Source organism: Tauraco erythrolophus, chromosome 19, assembly GCF_009769465.1.
Source record: "Tauraco erythrolophus isolate bTauEry1 chromosome 19, bTauEry1.pri, whole genome shotgun sequence".
In the NCBI taxonomy this organism is placed as follows: Eukaryota; Metazoa; Chordata; class Aves; order Musophagiformes; family Musophagidae; genus Tauraco; species Tauraco erythrolophus.
The window spans coordinates 4379575-4397027 of record NC_141483.1 but is presented as its reverse complement, the minus strand read 5'-3'; the positions used below and the strand labels follow the sequence as shown (position 1 = coordinate 4397027).

General features: G+C 48.2%; 1 protein-coding gene across 1 annotated transcript; it reads left to right on the top strand.

Moving 5' to 3' along the window:
* The first annotated feature begins 229 nt into the window (after positions 1–229).
* Positions 230–15957, top strand: PXN (paxillin). Its single transcript, XM_009987761.2, has 8 exons — positions 230–329; positions 703–904; positions 1433–1568; positions 11848–12018; positions 12363–12536; positions 13099–13180; positions 13553–13701; positions 15691–15957. The coding sequence occupies exons 1-8, from the start codon at positions 230–232 to the stop codon at positions 15955–15957; spliced, it is 1281 nt and encodes a 426-aa protein (XP_009986063.2).
* The last annotated feature ends 1496 nt before the right edge of the window (positions 15958–17453 follow it).

The window sequence follows — 17453 nt, the reverse complement described above, 5'->3', positions numbered from 1 at the left end:
CCATGTGGCTAAGCAGCAGCTGCATTCTAGTCGTTTCACAGAGCACACATCTTCTTTCCCCCAGAGCTAAAAGCATCAACTTGAAAAGAGTACAGTACATGTGTAAACTTTGTGAACCTAATAGAAGTTTCTCTCCATCCTTCCGCTGTATCTTGCTGCTGAAGTTTCACACTTCCCTTTTATCTTTAGTTTCCCGAACAAGCAGAAGTCTGCAGAACCATCTCCCACAATGACCAGCTCCTCTCTGGGCAGCAACCTCTCAGAACTGGACAGACTTCTTCTGGAACTGAATGCTGTTCAACATAATCCTGCCGGTGGCTTCCCAGGAGGTAAGGAATAGCAAGACATTTGATATGAGTGGATAGTTTGATTCTTAAAATAGCAGCCTACTTTTTCCTTCCAACATCCTTACTGAGGGAGACCCCTCCAGCCCTGATCAAAGATTCATTTAGTACAGATGGAATCTCTTGTGGTCTGTGGTGGAGCCCCCTGCTCAAAGCAGGGTCAGCTTCAAAACTGTCTCTAATTAAAGTTTCAAAGTTAGATTAGGTTGCTCAGGTTCTTGCACTGTTAAGTTCTGAAGATCATCAAAGATGGATGTTCCACAAGGTTTCTGGGAAATTTGTTGCTCTTGTCTGTGATTAGTGTGTATGTGTGGACCTAGGGGTCTGAGTGACTCTCTTCTGCTTCTCCTTCCTTAAGATGAAGCCAGCAGAAGCCCATCGCTGCCTAGTGTGACTGGACCTCACTATGTTGTCCCAGAGAGCAGCAGCTCGGTGGGAGGGAAGGCAGCACCCCCTACAAAAGAAAAGCCAAAGCGAAATGGTGCACGTGGGATCGAAGATGTGCGTCCCAGTGTGGAGAGCCTGCTGGATGAGCTGGAGAGCTCTGTGCCAAGTCCAGTGTGAGTAGTGGTTGCTGGGTTGTGTGGGATGGGACAGGCTCTTGTGGGAATAGTGACTGTAGTGTAGGGGCAGATGCTGCAGGAGAGTGACAGACAGAAGATGGGCTTTGTCTAAAGGATCAGAAACCAAGCAAGTGCATGAAAATGCCGGTGCTCTTTTATCTACTCCTGGATGAAAAAATACATAAGTCATATTACGAGAGGTGGATTGTTCAAACTCAGATTTGTAGCTGATCACAAATACCCACTGCCTGACAAAATGAACGTTTGGTCATCGTCTGTTCCTTAATGGGTGGTGGGGTGAGATGTGTGTATGCTCATGTCAGGCTTGGCAGAGAGGCAGGATCTTCTGTGTGTTGTGGAAGCTGGGTCTGGGGGAGGGCTGCCTCGGGTGGGCAGTGCTGATGAAGCTTGTCATGCTGTGCTTGCTTAGGGAAGCAGTGGGACTTTCAGTCTAGGAGTGCTCTCCCAGGCTTAAACGTGATCTTTTTTCCCCTCCTTTTTTTTTTTTTCCTTTTTTCTCGTCAGCCCTGCAATCACTGTGAGCCAAGGTGAGGTGAGCAGCCCTCAGCGGGTCACCGCCAGTCAGCAGCAGACCCGCATATCTGCTTCTTCAGCTACACGAGAACTGGATGAGCTGATGGCATCTCTCTCTGACTTTAAGGTACCCTTTCATGACAACATCTTGTCCCTCCCCACCCCCAGACTCTCTTGCCTATTAGCCACATCTGCTGATCTTGTTTGGTCTCCAGAATGCCCTCTTTACCTCCCAAACTTGCTCTGAGAAACTTCCTGTGGTGGTATTTGTGCTTTCTGAGTGCTGCTGTAGGTGCTCTCAACTGCTATAAATTCTCATCACTGGCAGAGTAAGGCAGTTCTGAGGTCTGGTTTTCCTTTGGTTCTGCAGTTTGTCTGTTTGCCAAAGATAATGAGCTCAGTACAGGGTGAATTATTTTGCTGTGCTGCAGCTTAACAAGAAGTAGGGGAGCATGGGACACCAGCCTGCTTGCTGACAGAGACCAGGCTCTTCTGTTCTGTGGGATGACCCTCCTCTTTGGAGTGTGTTTTTACCCTGATGTGCTTTCTCTGAGAAGGATCTTCTAGGCACATGGTATGAGCACTGAAGCCTTTGCATCAGACAGCTGGAGACTTCAAAGGTTTCCATCTTAAAACAATATCACTTATTCACCTCAAAATAGGATTAAAGTCTGAGCTTCGTGTGGAGGCAGAGGATGGCAAATGCTATTCAGAATCTTGTTTGGAAATCAAACTATTGTATTGGAAAAGAACCGCTACTTCAGTCACATGTAGCACGTAAGAATCCCATAATAGGCTAAGCTCAGGAATAGCTTGCCCGTGGTCCTCTTGATATGTGAAGCACTTGGCATATGTACTTGGATAACTTGTTCTTTATTCATATAAGTATGTTATCCTTCTTGCACTAGGTCATTAACTGTGGAGCTTGTTTTAATGAGACTTCATTTACCCATAATCGTAGCAAAATCAAAACTATGTTCTCTTACTTTCTACTTCCTGCTGCTTTGCTTTTAGCCTTACTGAATCATTCACTTGAATTTGTCCTGAGAGGAGGAGAAAGCAAATATCTAATATGTTCTCTTTGTTGTTGTTGTTGTTGGGTTTGCCTTCCTTACCTACACATAAAAGTCTTCTAATCCTAAGACAGTCCCTAACTCACTGGTTTTCCCTCATACAGAAGATTCTGCTGATGCTTGGTGGTTCTAGTCTGTGATGAACTCCATCTCCTCCTACCATGATTTTAGGTGGGGCAGCCAGAGCTGAGGAGTGTTTTGTGAGGACAGGTAGACAGGACATTCAGTGACAGCTTTGCTGTTCTTTGTTCTCTGTGCCACCATTCATGTGAGTGCTTTTCATGTCTGCCATGGGTTTCATGGAGGTCATTAGAATACCTGGAGTTTTGACCAAGCGTGTGAGTTCAGAACCCAGCATGCTGTGCAGGACTTCGCTTGCCTTGCAGCTGCTGGAATTGAATTCAGTCTGCCATCTCTGGCCCAGGTACTCCATTTCGTGAGAATCTAGGAGTTACTCACTGTTTTCTCTAGACTTACTGTAGTGTGTGTTTAGTCAACTGCAAATATTGACACTGTAGTGTTGCCTTTTTTCCTCCATATTAGGTCCGAGGGTAGAGTGCAGGATACCCATCAGTGACTGTTCAGTCTGGTTGAAAAACTGCACTGTTGTGAAGCTGGAGAAGAGTTCCCACCTGGTGCTGCTGGCATGCTGTGCCTTGCTCCTTCTGTGTACTGTAGGGGCTTGAGTGCTATGGCCTTGTGCCCTGCTGCTTTTATCAGGGCTCAGAAAACAAGCCTGAGGTGTGGTTGCTGCCACAGGCCTTTGCTCCTGGGTGAGCAACTGAGAATGACCTTGCCCAGCACAGGTTTTCCTTGCTAGATACAAGGAGGGGACGTTTCTGAGTGTGGCTATTCAAATGTTTTGCAGTCTTGAGAGAAGGCCTAAGAATCTGCGTGCAACTCCAGTAAAACCTGCATGACAGGGACGAGCTGCTTGCAGTAATACTGCCTGCCTTCCTGCCTTAGTTTCTGGTTGAGCTCTGAGAGCAAACTGAAATGCAGCAAGACTTTAAGATTTTGGCTTTATAAACACAGCATTAGTGTTTTTGCAAGGCATTGAACTCATCTGTGTCTAAACGTTCTTCCTGAAGCACAAAGAACATGGTTTCTGTGATCATTTCCCTTTTGTTAATATTGTCATTGGCTCTTTTTAACAGTTGCTTTCATTTTTCCTGTCTTCCCGGTTGCCTCATTTTCCCTTCAATCCTTGTTTGGTTTTACCTTCTCTATTTGTGCCAACTAGTGGTGTTAGCTTGTTTGTAAGAACAGATTTCTAGTCTGTACCAGTGGCAGGATGGGAGAGAAGTGGAGTCTGCAAAGGTGAAAGGTGAAAGTCTGTTGTTTGAGTGCCAGACCCATGCGTGGTTGCAATAAGTAGGACAGGAAAACTAAATATGACGTGTAACTAGTTGGGAGTTGGTATGACGAGAAGTTGCAGTGGGTGGGGGTGGATGGAGTGGAGGCACTGATGTTTAATTTCCCTCATACCCCAGAGTAAAAGGTGCTATTACAGACTGATACATTACCTTTTTATCGTCTTCTGTGCGCTTTAATGAGTTGCTCATTCTTTTTGCTTACAGAATCCATTTGATTTTGGTTATCTAGCTCATCAGTCAGCGGGCACCAAGATTACTTAATGCACTTGTTTTTCAACCTCTGCCATTTCTGTGTAATGTGATGCCTGCTGACCGCATAGCTAGATGCTTGTATTTAACTGTTCTTTTACTGTTGAGTGTTCAACCATTGCTCTTATTTTGGAGCTAGGATGTTTTTAATATGCTGGAAATACTTGCTTTTGAGCAAAATGGTAGTCTTGCTTCAAAAATGACTTAGTTTCCGAACTTCCTAAAATGAAGTATAAACCACAGGGTAAAACCTGCTTACTTTTACAGGTGCATCCAGCTTAGGCAACATAGAGGGGGAGGGCAACACTGGGAAATTCCCTCATTTTAACTACTGAATATACTTAGTCCTTTTCGTCTCTGCTGTAACTGTGGGTCTTGCTGTGTTACTCGAGGGGAGGAGCAATCTGTAATGAATCGTGGTCCCCATTGCTCTTTTCTTTCCAAGTCAGATCTCCCTGTAGTGCTACTGTTCACAGCCGTGTGTGTACGTGCCAGCTCCTGACCCCTCAGGATGGTAACAGCTTAGGTCAGCTGAAGGTATATGTCTCTTCCATGTACTGGCAGATTTTGTGCACGTTCTGGTTCATGTTATCCTTTTATTCATGATAAGTATCCCAGAAAGGTAAGTACTGACTGAGATACCGTGCATAGGCTTAGCAAATTTTGTGCCCTGCTGCCTTAGAGCATAAGCATCTAACTTCTTGAGGCTTCTTTGGAAAATGTGACTAAGAATCAGAACAGGTCTTGATAGCTCTTGGATTTGGAAATCCTTTGTGGATACGTTTTTAAAACTGGGAGGGCTCAGCATTGGTCTTAGATTGACCTACTGTGTGAACTTGTCCAAGCCACTGTTCCGATTTCCCTTTTTAAGAAAAAGGAGTAATGCTAGTTTGTCACCTAGAACTCAGCCAGGAACCACTGAAAATGGGAAAAGGAGGACCTGTGATATTTTGTTTTCAAAAGACTCTGTGAGTTAAGGAGAACCAAAAACTCTGTATCAGTTGCTCTTGTTAGAGTGTATTCTGGATCAAAATTAATACTGATTTTATCACAATGTCAATATGAAGTCTTTGGCCTAAGGGGAAGAGGCTAATCCAGCCACCTAAGCAATGCTTACAAAGGCATGGAATGACTGACAGATTTGTATGGATTCAGTATGTGTCACGTCCAAGGTGAGATTAGTGATGTGAATAGAACAAAGCCCATGTCGTCTGTTCTTGCTGTGAATGCCTTGAAGCTTTGTTTTCATTGCCATGTACTCAGCCAACTGGAGCATTTTATTAGTGTATCAAGAAGAAAATGTCATGCTTTGTTCTATTCATTGATAGCTTTTTCTCAGCTTTGAAATGTAAAATTTACATGTCTGACTGTGAGTAAGTTAACGTGACCTTTACTCACAGTCTAGACATTCCTGGGTTTGTAGCTGGCTTCCCAGTGGCTGCTGCGTGCCCCCGTCACAGCTGCAGGTGAACACATGAGCTGTCACTTAGGAGGAGGGCATAGGAAAGGGATCTTGATGACTGTAGAACTTCATCTGCCATAATCTCATGTGAAGATCAGCATAATGTCATCCTGGTTCTGCTCTTTGGTATCTCATTTTCCTTCCTTACTCTTGGAAGTAAGACTTTGGATCAGCATGGCTCTTTGGTTTGGAGGTCATGATTGCTATAATGCTTAATTCTTTACTTTTTTCTTCTCCTTACCTCTGTCTTTGTCTTTTTCTTTCCTTATTCCTTCTGTCTCCTTTTTGCAGACTAGTTCCACTATGTCTCTGACTTGTGAACCCTCCCTAGAACCGGTTCCCAGTTCAGCAAATGCAAACTCCAGGAACACTCCTCATAGTTTAACAGTGCTCTCTCATTCCAAACACCCTTCTGCAAGTCACAGTGGGGACTCGGCAGTGCCGACATCTGCACCCTCAGCAATCCTCGGCATTGAGGAAGGCAGAAACACTGCAGTTCTGCCTGTTCCAGAGCGTTCTACCCCTCCTCCACGTATGCCCTGTTTGGCACAAACAGTCCCTGTTCCCCCACCACGGATTTCTTCTGGTTCTGCTACTCGTGGAGAGCAGATGACCTCTGCAAGCTTGGTTCAGCTGAGCAGAAAGCCTGACTCTTCTAGAAATGCTTCCCACGCTGTGCCGGCTTCCAGCATGGAGCTTCTGTGTAGATGTGCTCATGTGGAGGCCCAAGGCCTACAGGGCGGTTTGGTGAAAGAGACTGAGAAGAAGGAGCAGAGAACTGACCCCAAAATCTCAAGCGTATCGATTACAAATGCTGTAAATGGTCAGGGGAAGGGGCAGATACTTAAAGACTTGGATCAGCAGGGAGCGTTCAGGGACAATTCATCCGTTCCTTCCCAGGGCAGAAGTGTGGAAACAGCTTTAGATCAGCTGTGGGTCCCGGAGCTGTCTGCACGTGTGCCAGAGGTACATGTAAAGAATGATGGCGTTTTCAATCCTGTGTATGAACCTTCCGTTGTTGCCCTGGATCGGTGTGATGTCTTCCCAGACACTAAAACCAGTTGGGCTTTGTAGTGGAGCAAGGACAGGAGCTAAAATCTGAAGTGCCGCAAGAAGCCAAGGTTGATGGCTGTCCTGATCTGGTCAAGAAGAGGCAGGGCAGAGAGAGAACTCCTAGGAAGATGGGTACTGCTAACATGAGCAAAGCCAGAGGAGACCAGGAAAACGAGCAGTTGAGAAGCTCTGCAGTCACTCCGGAATCTCCTGAAAACTTTTGGAAAGCTGAATGGGATCTGCCGTGTGTCTCCAAACCACCAGTGGAGAGGATTTCTGCATCAGGCCAGGCAGGCACTGAATGAATGTAGGAGTAGGACAAGTCCTAGCTAGGACTGTTCTGACGGCACACTAACGTTCTGTGTGCGGTGTGAGTGTGCCCGGGCTCGCCCACACTAACAGCACGCGGCTCTGAGCAACGTTACTGACAGCCGCATGTCACGGAGGTTTGGAATCCTCTGCTTTATCTTCTGGTCTTTTCTGCATGTTGGTGAGCAGCGCAGAACATGGCAGTTTTTAGGGACTTCCCTGTGAAATGGGCTTTTATTCCCTAACTGGGGTAAGACTCAGTCCACAGAGGCCTCTGAAAATCTAAAGGGCTGTTTTGCGCCACTGGAGGATGTTCCTGACTTGGGGTGGCAACTCCTCTGCTCTGCTAGCCTTTTTAGGTCTCCTTGCTGGAGCTGTTAATGTTCCTTGCAGTGCTGGAAGTACGCTTGGTGCACCAGATGTCTCTGACCAAGAGTCTTGTGCCTGTAAAGGGCAAACAGAGGCCGCTCTGCGTCCTTGTGATGCTGAGGTTTCTTTAATGCTCAGTGGGGTGGTCATGCTGCCCCTCCTGTCTTGGCTTCCTGCTGGTTAATCTTTCCCTTCCTTTTCTAGATAGTTATTTTTGGCTGCCATAATTACCCTTACGGGGTTTTTCCTTGCACTGAGTCACTGTTCTGGGCTGTGCCAAGAGGAATTTTGGCATTGTGAAATAAATGTCATCACTCTTCCTGCTCACAGTTGTCACTAATAGCTTGAGTTTGTGCTGTTGCATCTTGGGGCTTGCTCTGACATTGCTCATCTTTGCTGATACTATTACCTTTGTCATTTAGATTAAATCTTTAATCAAGAGGACAAAAAAGATTGCAAACGTGCATCCGATGTATCGTGACCTCTCTCCAAGGCGTAAGCTAGGTCCTGCCATATTTCACAAGACCGAGTCCCAAGATCGCTTGATTGAAGAGCTGCAGGACAGACTGGGCATCGCTAAACAGGATCAGGAAGAATGGAAAAGCCAGGATGACTGGTTGACAGAGGGAGTCATTATCACTGCCAGGCCCCAGGGGGAACAGCAGAATGGTGGACAGCAAGTAGAGAAGGTAGAAAGCAGGGACATGTGCTGGGAAATTCCAGCATGTCCCTCTGTCCAGATGGTGTTGCGTGGAGGTGCAGATTAAGTTTCTGAGTTTCCTAAGCAACGCAAAATGAGTAACTAAGTCCATCTACATACCCTTGTCTGGCCTGAAAAGGGAGCTGGCACTAAGGTCCTGCATCTTGATGTTTAAGAATTGGAGTGGGATTTGAGGGTGCTGGTGATGGCATCTGTTTGAACAGTCTGCTACTACATATCAGATGTCCATGTGGGGATTATTTTTTGAAACCATGCCTGTTGTAGAGGTGTGCTTTGTTTTCCCCAATACTGTACCTGTACAGGAATGGGTATAAGATGGTGCTCTTCCTTGAGCTGCACAAGGAAGCATGTTTTCTAGTTGCCTTCTCTTTCTTGCTGCTTTTTCCCCTTAGATAAACATAGCGGTAACAACCAGCCTTCCTGTTGCAGGAAGTGCTTGTTGGTTCCTCTTTGGATTTATTCACTTTTCTTCTTCCTCCGTGTCTTTCTAGGTGGTTTTTCCTCCAGAATCCCCACACCCCCCAAGGAGGACGATCTCTGTTCCAGCCTCTCCCCCGCTTCAGCCTTCCAAGGAAGCTGCAACGACAGTCCCTGCTAATGCTGCTCCCTCTCATCTCTCTGGCCCTGCACCTCTCCTCCCACTCCCACCTCAGCCTTGCCATGTGCCATCTACCCCAGCTCCTAGTCCAGTCTCCTCCTCATCCTTCAGCTTGGCTCCCCAGCCTCAGTTCCAGCGGGAAACTGCTGATGATGATTATCATGAGCTTTCTGTGGTGGGCACCCCTCCTGAAGATCCTAGGCAGTCATGTTCTCCCCAGACCTGGACCCCTAGCACCAAGACAGTTGTTTCTGTTGGCTGTCAGACTGAAGATGACGCTTTCTTCCCACAGATGCAGGCAGGCTTCTCTCTTCTGGTTTGTTGGTTTATTTAGCAGTGTTTTTACAGTCCAGCTACTGCTCCCAGCTTGATAGCTCGGTAACTACAATGTTCAGGTAAAGGCTAGAACTGAACTGCTAGACAGGAGAGAGGACTCATTGGCAGTATCTAATCCCAGCTGTGCCTGTATAGCACTGTGAAGTACTTGTCTGTGCAATAACCTGCTGGTGTGTTTGGATCCTGTCTGTCCTGATGATCACTTTGTGCAGCAGGGACTCTGTTTCCCTCTGAGATGAAGGTAGCTCTGAAACCCAGGCTGCAACTCTCGCTACCACAGTCTCTCTTGGAGCAGTGGGAGGAGTAAAAGATGGCAAAATCTCGATACTGGAAGGAGCAAACCAGCAGTCCTTCCTGCATTTGCCTGTTTAGACAGATGTCCACATGCAAGTCAATTTTCGGGAAGAAATGGCACCATCAAGAGCTGTGTTCTGCATCTCCTGTCAGGGATGGGCTGCAGCTCCAGAATGGCGGGAAGTCTTAATGTATATGAGCAGTGCAGTGACGTGCAGTGTTGTGTGTACAGGCAGCTCTCAAGCAGTGAGCAAGGAAGCACTTCTGCATCTCGAACTGTTGTACTTTTCAGGTGACCTCTGCTCCTCCCCTCGTCCGCAGTGCCAATCTGCTGGCTGCTCATGCACCCCTGGGCCCCCTCGCCCCTGAGAAGGCAGGACCTCCTTTCTCTTTCCTGGGCATGGTGTGCTCTTCTGATCCATGAGTGTCCTGCAGATGCTGCTGGGATCTGCTCCTAGTGCTGTTAATGTAGATGATATCCTGTAGTGCATGGTTTGCTACTCATAGAGCTCGTAACTGAACTTCAGTGATGGCAGATTTCATGGGTGAAGGGTGGGAATTTGAAGGGCCTTTGCATGATGGATTTATGTGGATGCTGTGCTGGGTGTCCCTTGTAAACAGCAGACATTGCGTGCAGGAGGTGGAAACAAACCTTTTTCAGGTGGGGACTCATCTGTGAGCTGTCGGGATCACCAGGCCAGGTAGAAACTGTAGTGTCTGCAGGTGGTTGTGCCGCACTGAGGTTAGCTGTGGCTTGCAGGAGTGCATGGTCCCTGCAGGCAAGGGCGAAGTGCTCTGTTGCCACCTGTTGAATTCATCTCATCTCCTTTCTCTCCAGATGGTATTTGTCATTTGCGAGTGGCATTTGAGCCTCCCCTGCCCAGTGGCCACAAGCCCCTGGTTAGAGTGAGAGAGGATGTGCTTCTCTTGACACAGTCCAGCCCTTTTCCTCCTGCTGTGCCATGCAGGATGCCCTGACATTGTCCTGGGACTCTGGCCTGGCTTTGTATACAGAGAGGCCTGTTGTCTTCCTCCTGTGAGAAGTCTCCTTGCAGTAGTGTGCTTTGGAGACTCACTGTAACCATTAGGTAGCAAGTAACTGCTGCGTGGCAGAGGGTTTGTTTTAGGCTCAGGACATGGGGGTGTGATGGGTCTGTTCTGGGTTACTGGACTAGGAGAGGTTGCAAGCTGTGGGGATGGCTGGGAGGAGAGAGGAGGGGAAAAGCTGCATTAGGCTCTGTTGAGAGTCATGCCGAGTGCAGGGCAAGGCTGATGACGGGAGTGGGAGAGTGTGTTTAAAAAAAAAAAACACCTAAAATCATGAGAATTTTTCTATAAACAAGTAGAAACCAGGGTTTGTCATCGAGTAAACTAGTTGACTGCAAGTATGACCAGCTGCAGGACAGAAAACAGAGCTCCTCCTTTGGCTGGAAGGGCAGGTTCTGCCAAGGCTCTGAAGCACTTCAGCGTGTCCCTGCTCCCCTGGCTGTGCTGGCAGCAGGCTGGTGGATTGTTAGCAAGTGTAGATTTTATGTCTGGTTTAATCTAGCCTCTTAGTAAGAGGAAATGTGCTCCAGATCAGCGTCTCAGGGAGGGACTTCTTTGAGTCTCTCTGAAGCTGACGGTACCTATTGCAGTGCAAAGTCAGCTAAAATAATCTGTATTTCATTATTGCAGTTTGCCTGCAAAAGGGAGCTTTGGTGGCCAAAGAGAACATATGCTTTATTTATAAGCTAGGGACCTGAGTAAAACATTTCTCTGCCCACTTCTCAGAAGTAGCCTCTGAGACAAGTATCTTAATCCCCTTCCCCTCAACGCTGTGCATTTCCAGCAGTCCAACAGAAGATGTGGCAGGCTTTCCATTGCAGTCCTGTCTGCGAGGGCTCTGCTGTGGGTGCACTGCCCTCTCTGTAGGTAAACAGTAGGCAGCCTGGAGGGAGTTAATTCCTTCGTGCTTCCACTTGCTTAGCTCGGGTGTGGGATGAGAGCTGCCTGATGGGGGCAAAGGAGACTTGGCAAAAAGATCTGCAGAAGGTGTTGCAAAGGGAGGGAGGGGAAGGGAGAAGATACTGTAGCTGAAAGGGAGGTGAGATGAGGAAGAGGAGAGGGATCTCTATCAGAGAGGGGAGAGTGACAACAGAGAGAGAGCAACAGCATAGAAATAGAGCGAGGTCAAGGGGAAGGGGCCCTCTGGACGGCATCTGTGCTTTGTCAGCTGGCCAGGAACTGATGAGGTAAAGGGAGATTTTTGGCAGAGGCTTAGAGGGCTCTGTACTGACTGCTTGGGATGTGCTGGTGACTTCTGCTGTATGCACAATGAAGGAAAATCAAATCTTTGGTTCACAGCTCTGCTGTTACACATCCCAGGGTCTGTGCATGTCTCTGCATGGGCAGAATACATGTGTGTACCTGATCCTGGCTCTCACTGGCTTTTGCAGAGAGTGTAGCTGTCTCCTAGCAATCTGCTGTCTCTCTCTGCAGAGGAGCCACCGGCAGCAACAGCAGGCATTCATCTTGTAAGCGCAGCAGCACTTGCCTTACTGTCTTTGTTTTCTCTTCCTTGCAGTTCATGGCACAGGGGAAAGCCGGGAGCAGCTCTCCTCCATCCACAGTCTCCAAGCCTGGCAGCCAGCTGGACACCATGCTGGGAAGTCTTCAGTCTGACCTGAACAAACTGGGTGTAGCTACCGTGGCCAAAGGCGTCTGTGGAGCCTGCAAGAAACCTATTGCTGGGCAGGTGAGCTGAAGGCGCTGTCTCATTGCTGAATCTTGGGCTGCAGCTGGGAGTAATGGGGAGGGCTGTTTCGTGAGGCTGAAGAGACTGGAGATGCTGGAGAAACTGAAGTACTCTATTTATCCACTGGCTAGGTACGCTGTAAGCTCCTCCAGTGACCTCTACCCTGCCCTTGAGGGACTGCCCTCTCCTGAGATGATAGGTAATTCAGTTTTCATGCTACCCCAGTCCAGGGCTCACTTGAGTAGTAGAACTTGTCATTCTTGCTGACCTCCAGCTGGTATCTTGTCATGTGGTCTAGGGGAGAGGGAGATAGAGTTGTCCTTCATAATTTGTTTTCCCAACAGGTAGTTACAGCTATGGGGAAAACCTGGCACCCTGAGCACTTCGTCTGCACCCACTGCCAGGAGGAGATTGGGTCACGTAACTTCTTTGAGCGGGATGGTCAGCCCTACTGCGAGAAGGACTATCACAACCTTTTCTCCCCTCGCTGCTACTACTGCAATGGGCCGATCCTTGATGTGAGTACCTTGGGGGGATTAAGGGTGCTGGCAAGGAGCTGCGGGCCTGGGTGTTAAAAACTCCACCTCACCCATGTGTTCTGGGTTGAAGACTTGTTTTGGGACTTGTACTTTTCCTTTGCCCTGGCTCTGAAAGGGAAACAACTCGGCCCGGTCAAATTCTTACACTAGTGAGAGGAGTTAGTCCCTCTTACCTTCGCTGAAGTTCCTTCAGAACCCCACATTGCTCTGTCGTTCCAGTTATGATTCCTCAGCTTTTGTCTGTTGGTAGCCTGTAGTCACAGGCAGCAGTGCTGGTCCTGAGAGCTGGACGGGGCCCTGTATAAGGGAGGAAGCAGTGTGTGAGATCCTTTTAGGGTAAAAAAAGTGTGCAGTGGGGAAAGCCTGAACGAGCCAGAGGTGGGGGAGAGTCGACTCAGCTCTCTAAAGGACAGTCTGTTTTAATGCAAGCTCTTGTCAGCACCAACATGAATGTGTTCTTTCCCCCTCCCAGCCCCTCCCCTTACCTCCAAGCTGAAGCCATCATTTACATGACTTGCACTTTGTGTCTTCTTCTGAACAGAAAGTGGTGACGGCTTTGGACAGAACGTGGCACCCTGAACACTTTTTCTGTGCCCAGTGTGGAGCTTTCTTTGGACCTGAAGGTATTGCTGGTTTATGCAAGGGAAAAACAATCTCCTCCCTGAGCTGCAGCCAAGTGTGTAAAGCAGAGCTGCTATTAGGGGACAGCCTGAGAGATGACAGGGGAACTACTGAAGATGGAAGTTCCAAGGGCTGTAGCAGTTTACGGGGGAAGGATGCTACCAGTAATCTTCTTTTCTCCCTGGGGAGGAGGAGCATGTGTGTGCATGTGTGCACATGGGACAGGAAGGGCAGCAGAACAAGGAACAGCTCCCTGCTGTGTGTGTTTGGAAGGGGAAGGATGATCCTACCCACACTGGTTACCCCGCAGAGCTTGGCTGGCCATAGGTAAAGAGCACGAGCTGATGCCCTTTGCCTCTCTTCTCCTTTGGCAGGATTTCACGAGAAGGATGGCAAAGCCTATTGCCGCAAGGACTACTTTGATATGTTCGCTCCCAAGTGTGGAGGCTGTGCCCGGGCTATCCTGGAAAACTACATCTCTGCCTTGAACACCCTGTGGCACCCTGAATGCTTTGTCTGTCGGGTAAGAAACCCAAGGTCCTTTGCTGCTGCTCTACGACCCCTCTCGTTTCCACCCTGAAGGCATCTGGTCTCTTATCAGGAAAAGGCGTCTGTGGGGTAGTGAAGGGCAGCCGGCCCCACAAGATAAAAACATGTCAGCAACCAAACACCTTCTTGTTCCTCTGCCTGTTTACATTAAACTTTCTAGCTGCTTTGCTCTTTCTGTTCCCAGCTGCAATTATGGGCTTCTGCAGCGGCTCACAGATAAACAGAGACGTTTTCTGTGACCTTTAAATAATTATAAGCTGAGCTTCTCTCTAAGCACTTGCCTCAGCAATCAGATTTTGAGAATCTTCCTCCCATGCTCCATCTGACAATGGAAACTAATGAGACTGACCTTGTTCAGACAAACATGCAAGTCAGTGAAATAGCAGCAGGCTCCATACAACAGGCATAAGAAACAGGAATACTGCAGATTAAATGCTTGGCACTCTTTCAGAGAGCGTTGCAAATATTAACTCTTACATGCCCCAAGAGATGAGCAAAATCAGCCTGTGTTTCCTAGAATGGGAAAGAAGGGCAGAGATCAGAATAAGCAGCCAGAACCACAAACTGCTGATTCCTGATGTTCAGAGCCAACTGTCACTGTGCTGTTGGGACTGTCACGGCTCCTGCCGTGGTGTGCAGAGAGCAGAGGCAGAAGATGGCAGTCCTGACTGTGTGAGGCTGGGGAGGGCTGTGGCTTTTTATGCAGAGATTGAGACTTCTATCAGGCAGTTGTGCTTTCCTTTCTGCCTGCTGCCACACTGCCTGTATTAGTGGGGCCAGCACTGATGTCTTCCAGGACATGAGGTAGGATTCTCTTCTGCTTTAGCAAAAGCAGAGCAGACTTTTCAGCTGTCCTGCTGACTGAGGAGACTGTTTATTGAGCTAATTGTCAGCATTAATTCATCCCAGTATCGCGAGTGTTCAGCTATCCATGACTCTACGTGCTGTTTGCCGGACTCCTGTGTACATGTTGGGGTCCAGCTGTGTGTGACACTCTGTGTGTCCTCCCTGGGGAAGAGGGTGGTGTTGGGGCTGAGCAAAACGAGGATTCTGGAAATCTGGCTTCTCTTCTGGGCCTTGCAGCTGATATATTTGGTAAATCTGGCAGCATCCTTGACTCTCTCCCACACCTTGCTGCCTCATTTTCCCACTCATACAAGGAGGGGAGTCTCCCCAGTCTTGTGGGGATGGTGAGTGGTTCTGTTGCAGGTCTGAAGTGTAGCATCTTCAGCTGCCTGACACTGAGAGGGGTGAGGAGCTTTGGACACTAATAAGCTTATATCTAGTGTATCCTCGTCTCCTCCTCTATTCAAAATCACTAGCACTGTAGTACAAAGTTTCTCCCAGTAGCAATGCGCGTGGACCTAGTGAAGATATTTCAGGATGGACAATTCTGCATGGAGTGTACCTGCGTAACACCAGCCATTCTGGAGAGATCACTGGTAAAGATTAATTGTGCCTCATTGTCTCAGCTGGAACCAGTCCCACGTTCATCAAAATTCTGCTACATGAAAGTCTGTGTTGGTTACTGCCTCTTCTTGCCATTATGGGGAAGCTGGAGTGAGATTAAAAAAAAAAAAACCAAACAAACAAAAAACCAACAGGGAAAGATGCTGCAGTGTTTCCTGTCTCAGGGGAAGGAGTATTCTCCTTTCTCCTGCCTGGACATATCTGGTAGCTCATCTGTCGTACTTTCTTTGTAGAAGCGAAAACAGCTGAGGGAAGAAACATGGTTAATTCTCTTGCTTGTGGCTGTATCTGTCCATCTATCAGCCTTTCCTTGGAATCTCTCTTCTCGATGGACAGAGTTTGGCTCTTTGGACAACAGGACGATGCTGAAAGGCAGCAGTTCACCCTGCCCACAGTACAGCTAGGCTGTGCCACAGAGCACGGAGGCTTGTGGAGCTGCCAGCATTCCCGGCTTGTTATACAATCTGTCCCCTTCTGCTTTATCTTCCTGCAGGAGTGTTTCACACCGTTCATCAATGGCAGCTTCTTTGAACACGACGGGCAGCCCTACTGCGAGGTGCATTACCACGAGCGTCGCGGCTCGCTCTGCTCCGGTTGCCAGAAGCCGATCACGGGACGCTGCATCACTGCCATGGGCAAGAAATTCCACCCCGAACACTTTGTCTGTGCCTTCTGCCTCAAGCAGCTCAACAAAGGAACCTTCAAAGAGCAGAATGACAAGCCCTACTGCCAGAACTGCTTTCTCAAGCTCTTCTGTTAGAGTCATCATAGACGGGCGCTAAGCATCTTTCTGCCACCCCCTTGGCAGTTCTGTCTCTCTGAACATTACTGTGATTTAGAAACCTTACCAGGCAGGGGAGGAGGGTGGGGTGGGTGGGAGTGCTTTCTGCTGCTGTGGAGAGGCAGTAGATCCAGAGATGAGATGGACCATTAAACTGGAAATGCCCTTGCTGTGTCTCAGTAGAGAGGGGCCGAGTCCCCTCATTACGGTGTGCATGTCTGTGCGCGACTGACAGCCAAGCTTAGCTCGAGGGCTCCAACAGGGAGATTTCACCCAGGCCCCTCCTGGCAGAAGGAGCCTTTGCTGGTGCGTTTTAACCTGTGTCAGCTCTCTGAGCAGCTCGTGACGCTTGCAGACAACACAGCCCTCTGCTTTGACACCTTTCTCAGGCTTTTGTCTGCAGGCCTGCAGTCTGAGCGGCAGCACAGCGAGGGCATCCTGTGATCTCAGTGCCACCCTGGCTCTGCTCCCAGAGCCGCGTGGCGTGTGTGACTGACGGAGATCAGAGCGTCCGTGCGGGCAGTCAAGACCCTGCAAGGGTCTCTCCAGTTCCATTACACTGTAAGGAGATGATACCACTTGCTTTTAATTTTTTTTTTTAAGAGGAATCAAGATGTTGCTGTGTGGGGTGTTGTTTTTCCCTAGTTTGTTATTCCCTGCCTTTTCTCAACACACTGGAGCACGAGGTGGAGTTAAGCCCTGACCATCTCTCAGCACTGGTGTGTGCTCCTGTGGGTGACATCCTATGCCAGGCACCTCCGTCAGCACGCAGGCATCTGCTCCCAGGAGAGAGGAACAGGCATCGTCCCTTCTTTGAAAGCAGGTGCAGAGAGGTTAGAGCACAGCCTTTTCCATCCATCCCTGTCATGAGCCAGCGTGACGTGGGCGTGCGCTTCTCTGGCCTGAAACTCCCACGTATCGGGGCCTGGAACTGTCACAAGGGCAGGGAGAAGTGGAGGGATTTAAGAAGCCAGGAAAAAAAAATTAATTCCCAACTTTATATCCTTCTTCCTCTCTTTGCTAATGAGACCTGTCAGCCCCTTGGTGTTTCCCTTTTCTGTGCTCCTGTTAGACATGTTCTACTGAGAGATGCTAGAGCAATAACCTTTTATATTGACTGTTACTGGTATAACAAGTCCCTTGGGTCCGGTGTGTGTGGCACACTTGGAAGTAATTTTGCTATCAAAGTGAATACTGTATCCTCTCTTTGATAAGAACTGTAGATTTCTACACTCATTTTGAATTCATATCTAATTTACTTTTAATCCTCTTTTACAGAAATTGGTTTTGAAGTGATTTTGAGAAAGCAACTTTTATATCAAGCTGTGCTGTTGTAGGCAGTATGCCAGTTGTGCTGGTTTACTGCGTCTGTAACCTCAACGCTTTGTTAAGCCTAACTAACATCCAATATTTTCTTTTTATTGCGGGTTGGGAGGGGCTGGGATCTATGGGGAAGGGAATGTGACTTGTATTTT

What these genes read in the sequence shown, in the direction of transcription:
- PXN (XM_009987761.2), top strand. Translation starts at nt 230, where the DNA reads ATGACCAGCTCCTCTCTGGGCAGCAACCTCTCAGAACTGGACAGACTT. An exon ending in TGCCGGTGGCTTCCCAGGAG is followed by an intron (nt 330 to 702) that starts GTAAGGAATAGC and finishes TCCTTCCTTAAG; the next exon opens with ATGAAGCCAGCAGAAGCCCA. An exon ending in CTGAATGCTTTGTCTGTCGG is followed by an intron (nt 13,702 to 15,690) that starts GTAAGAAACCCA and finishes ATCTTCCTGCAG; the next exon opens with GAGTGTTTCACACCGTTCAT.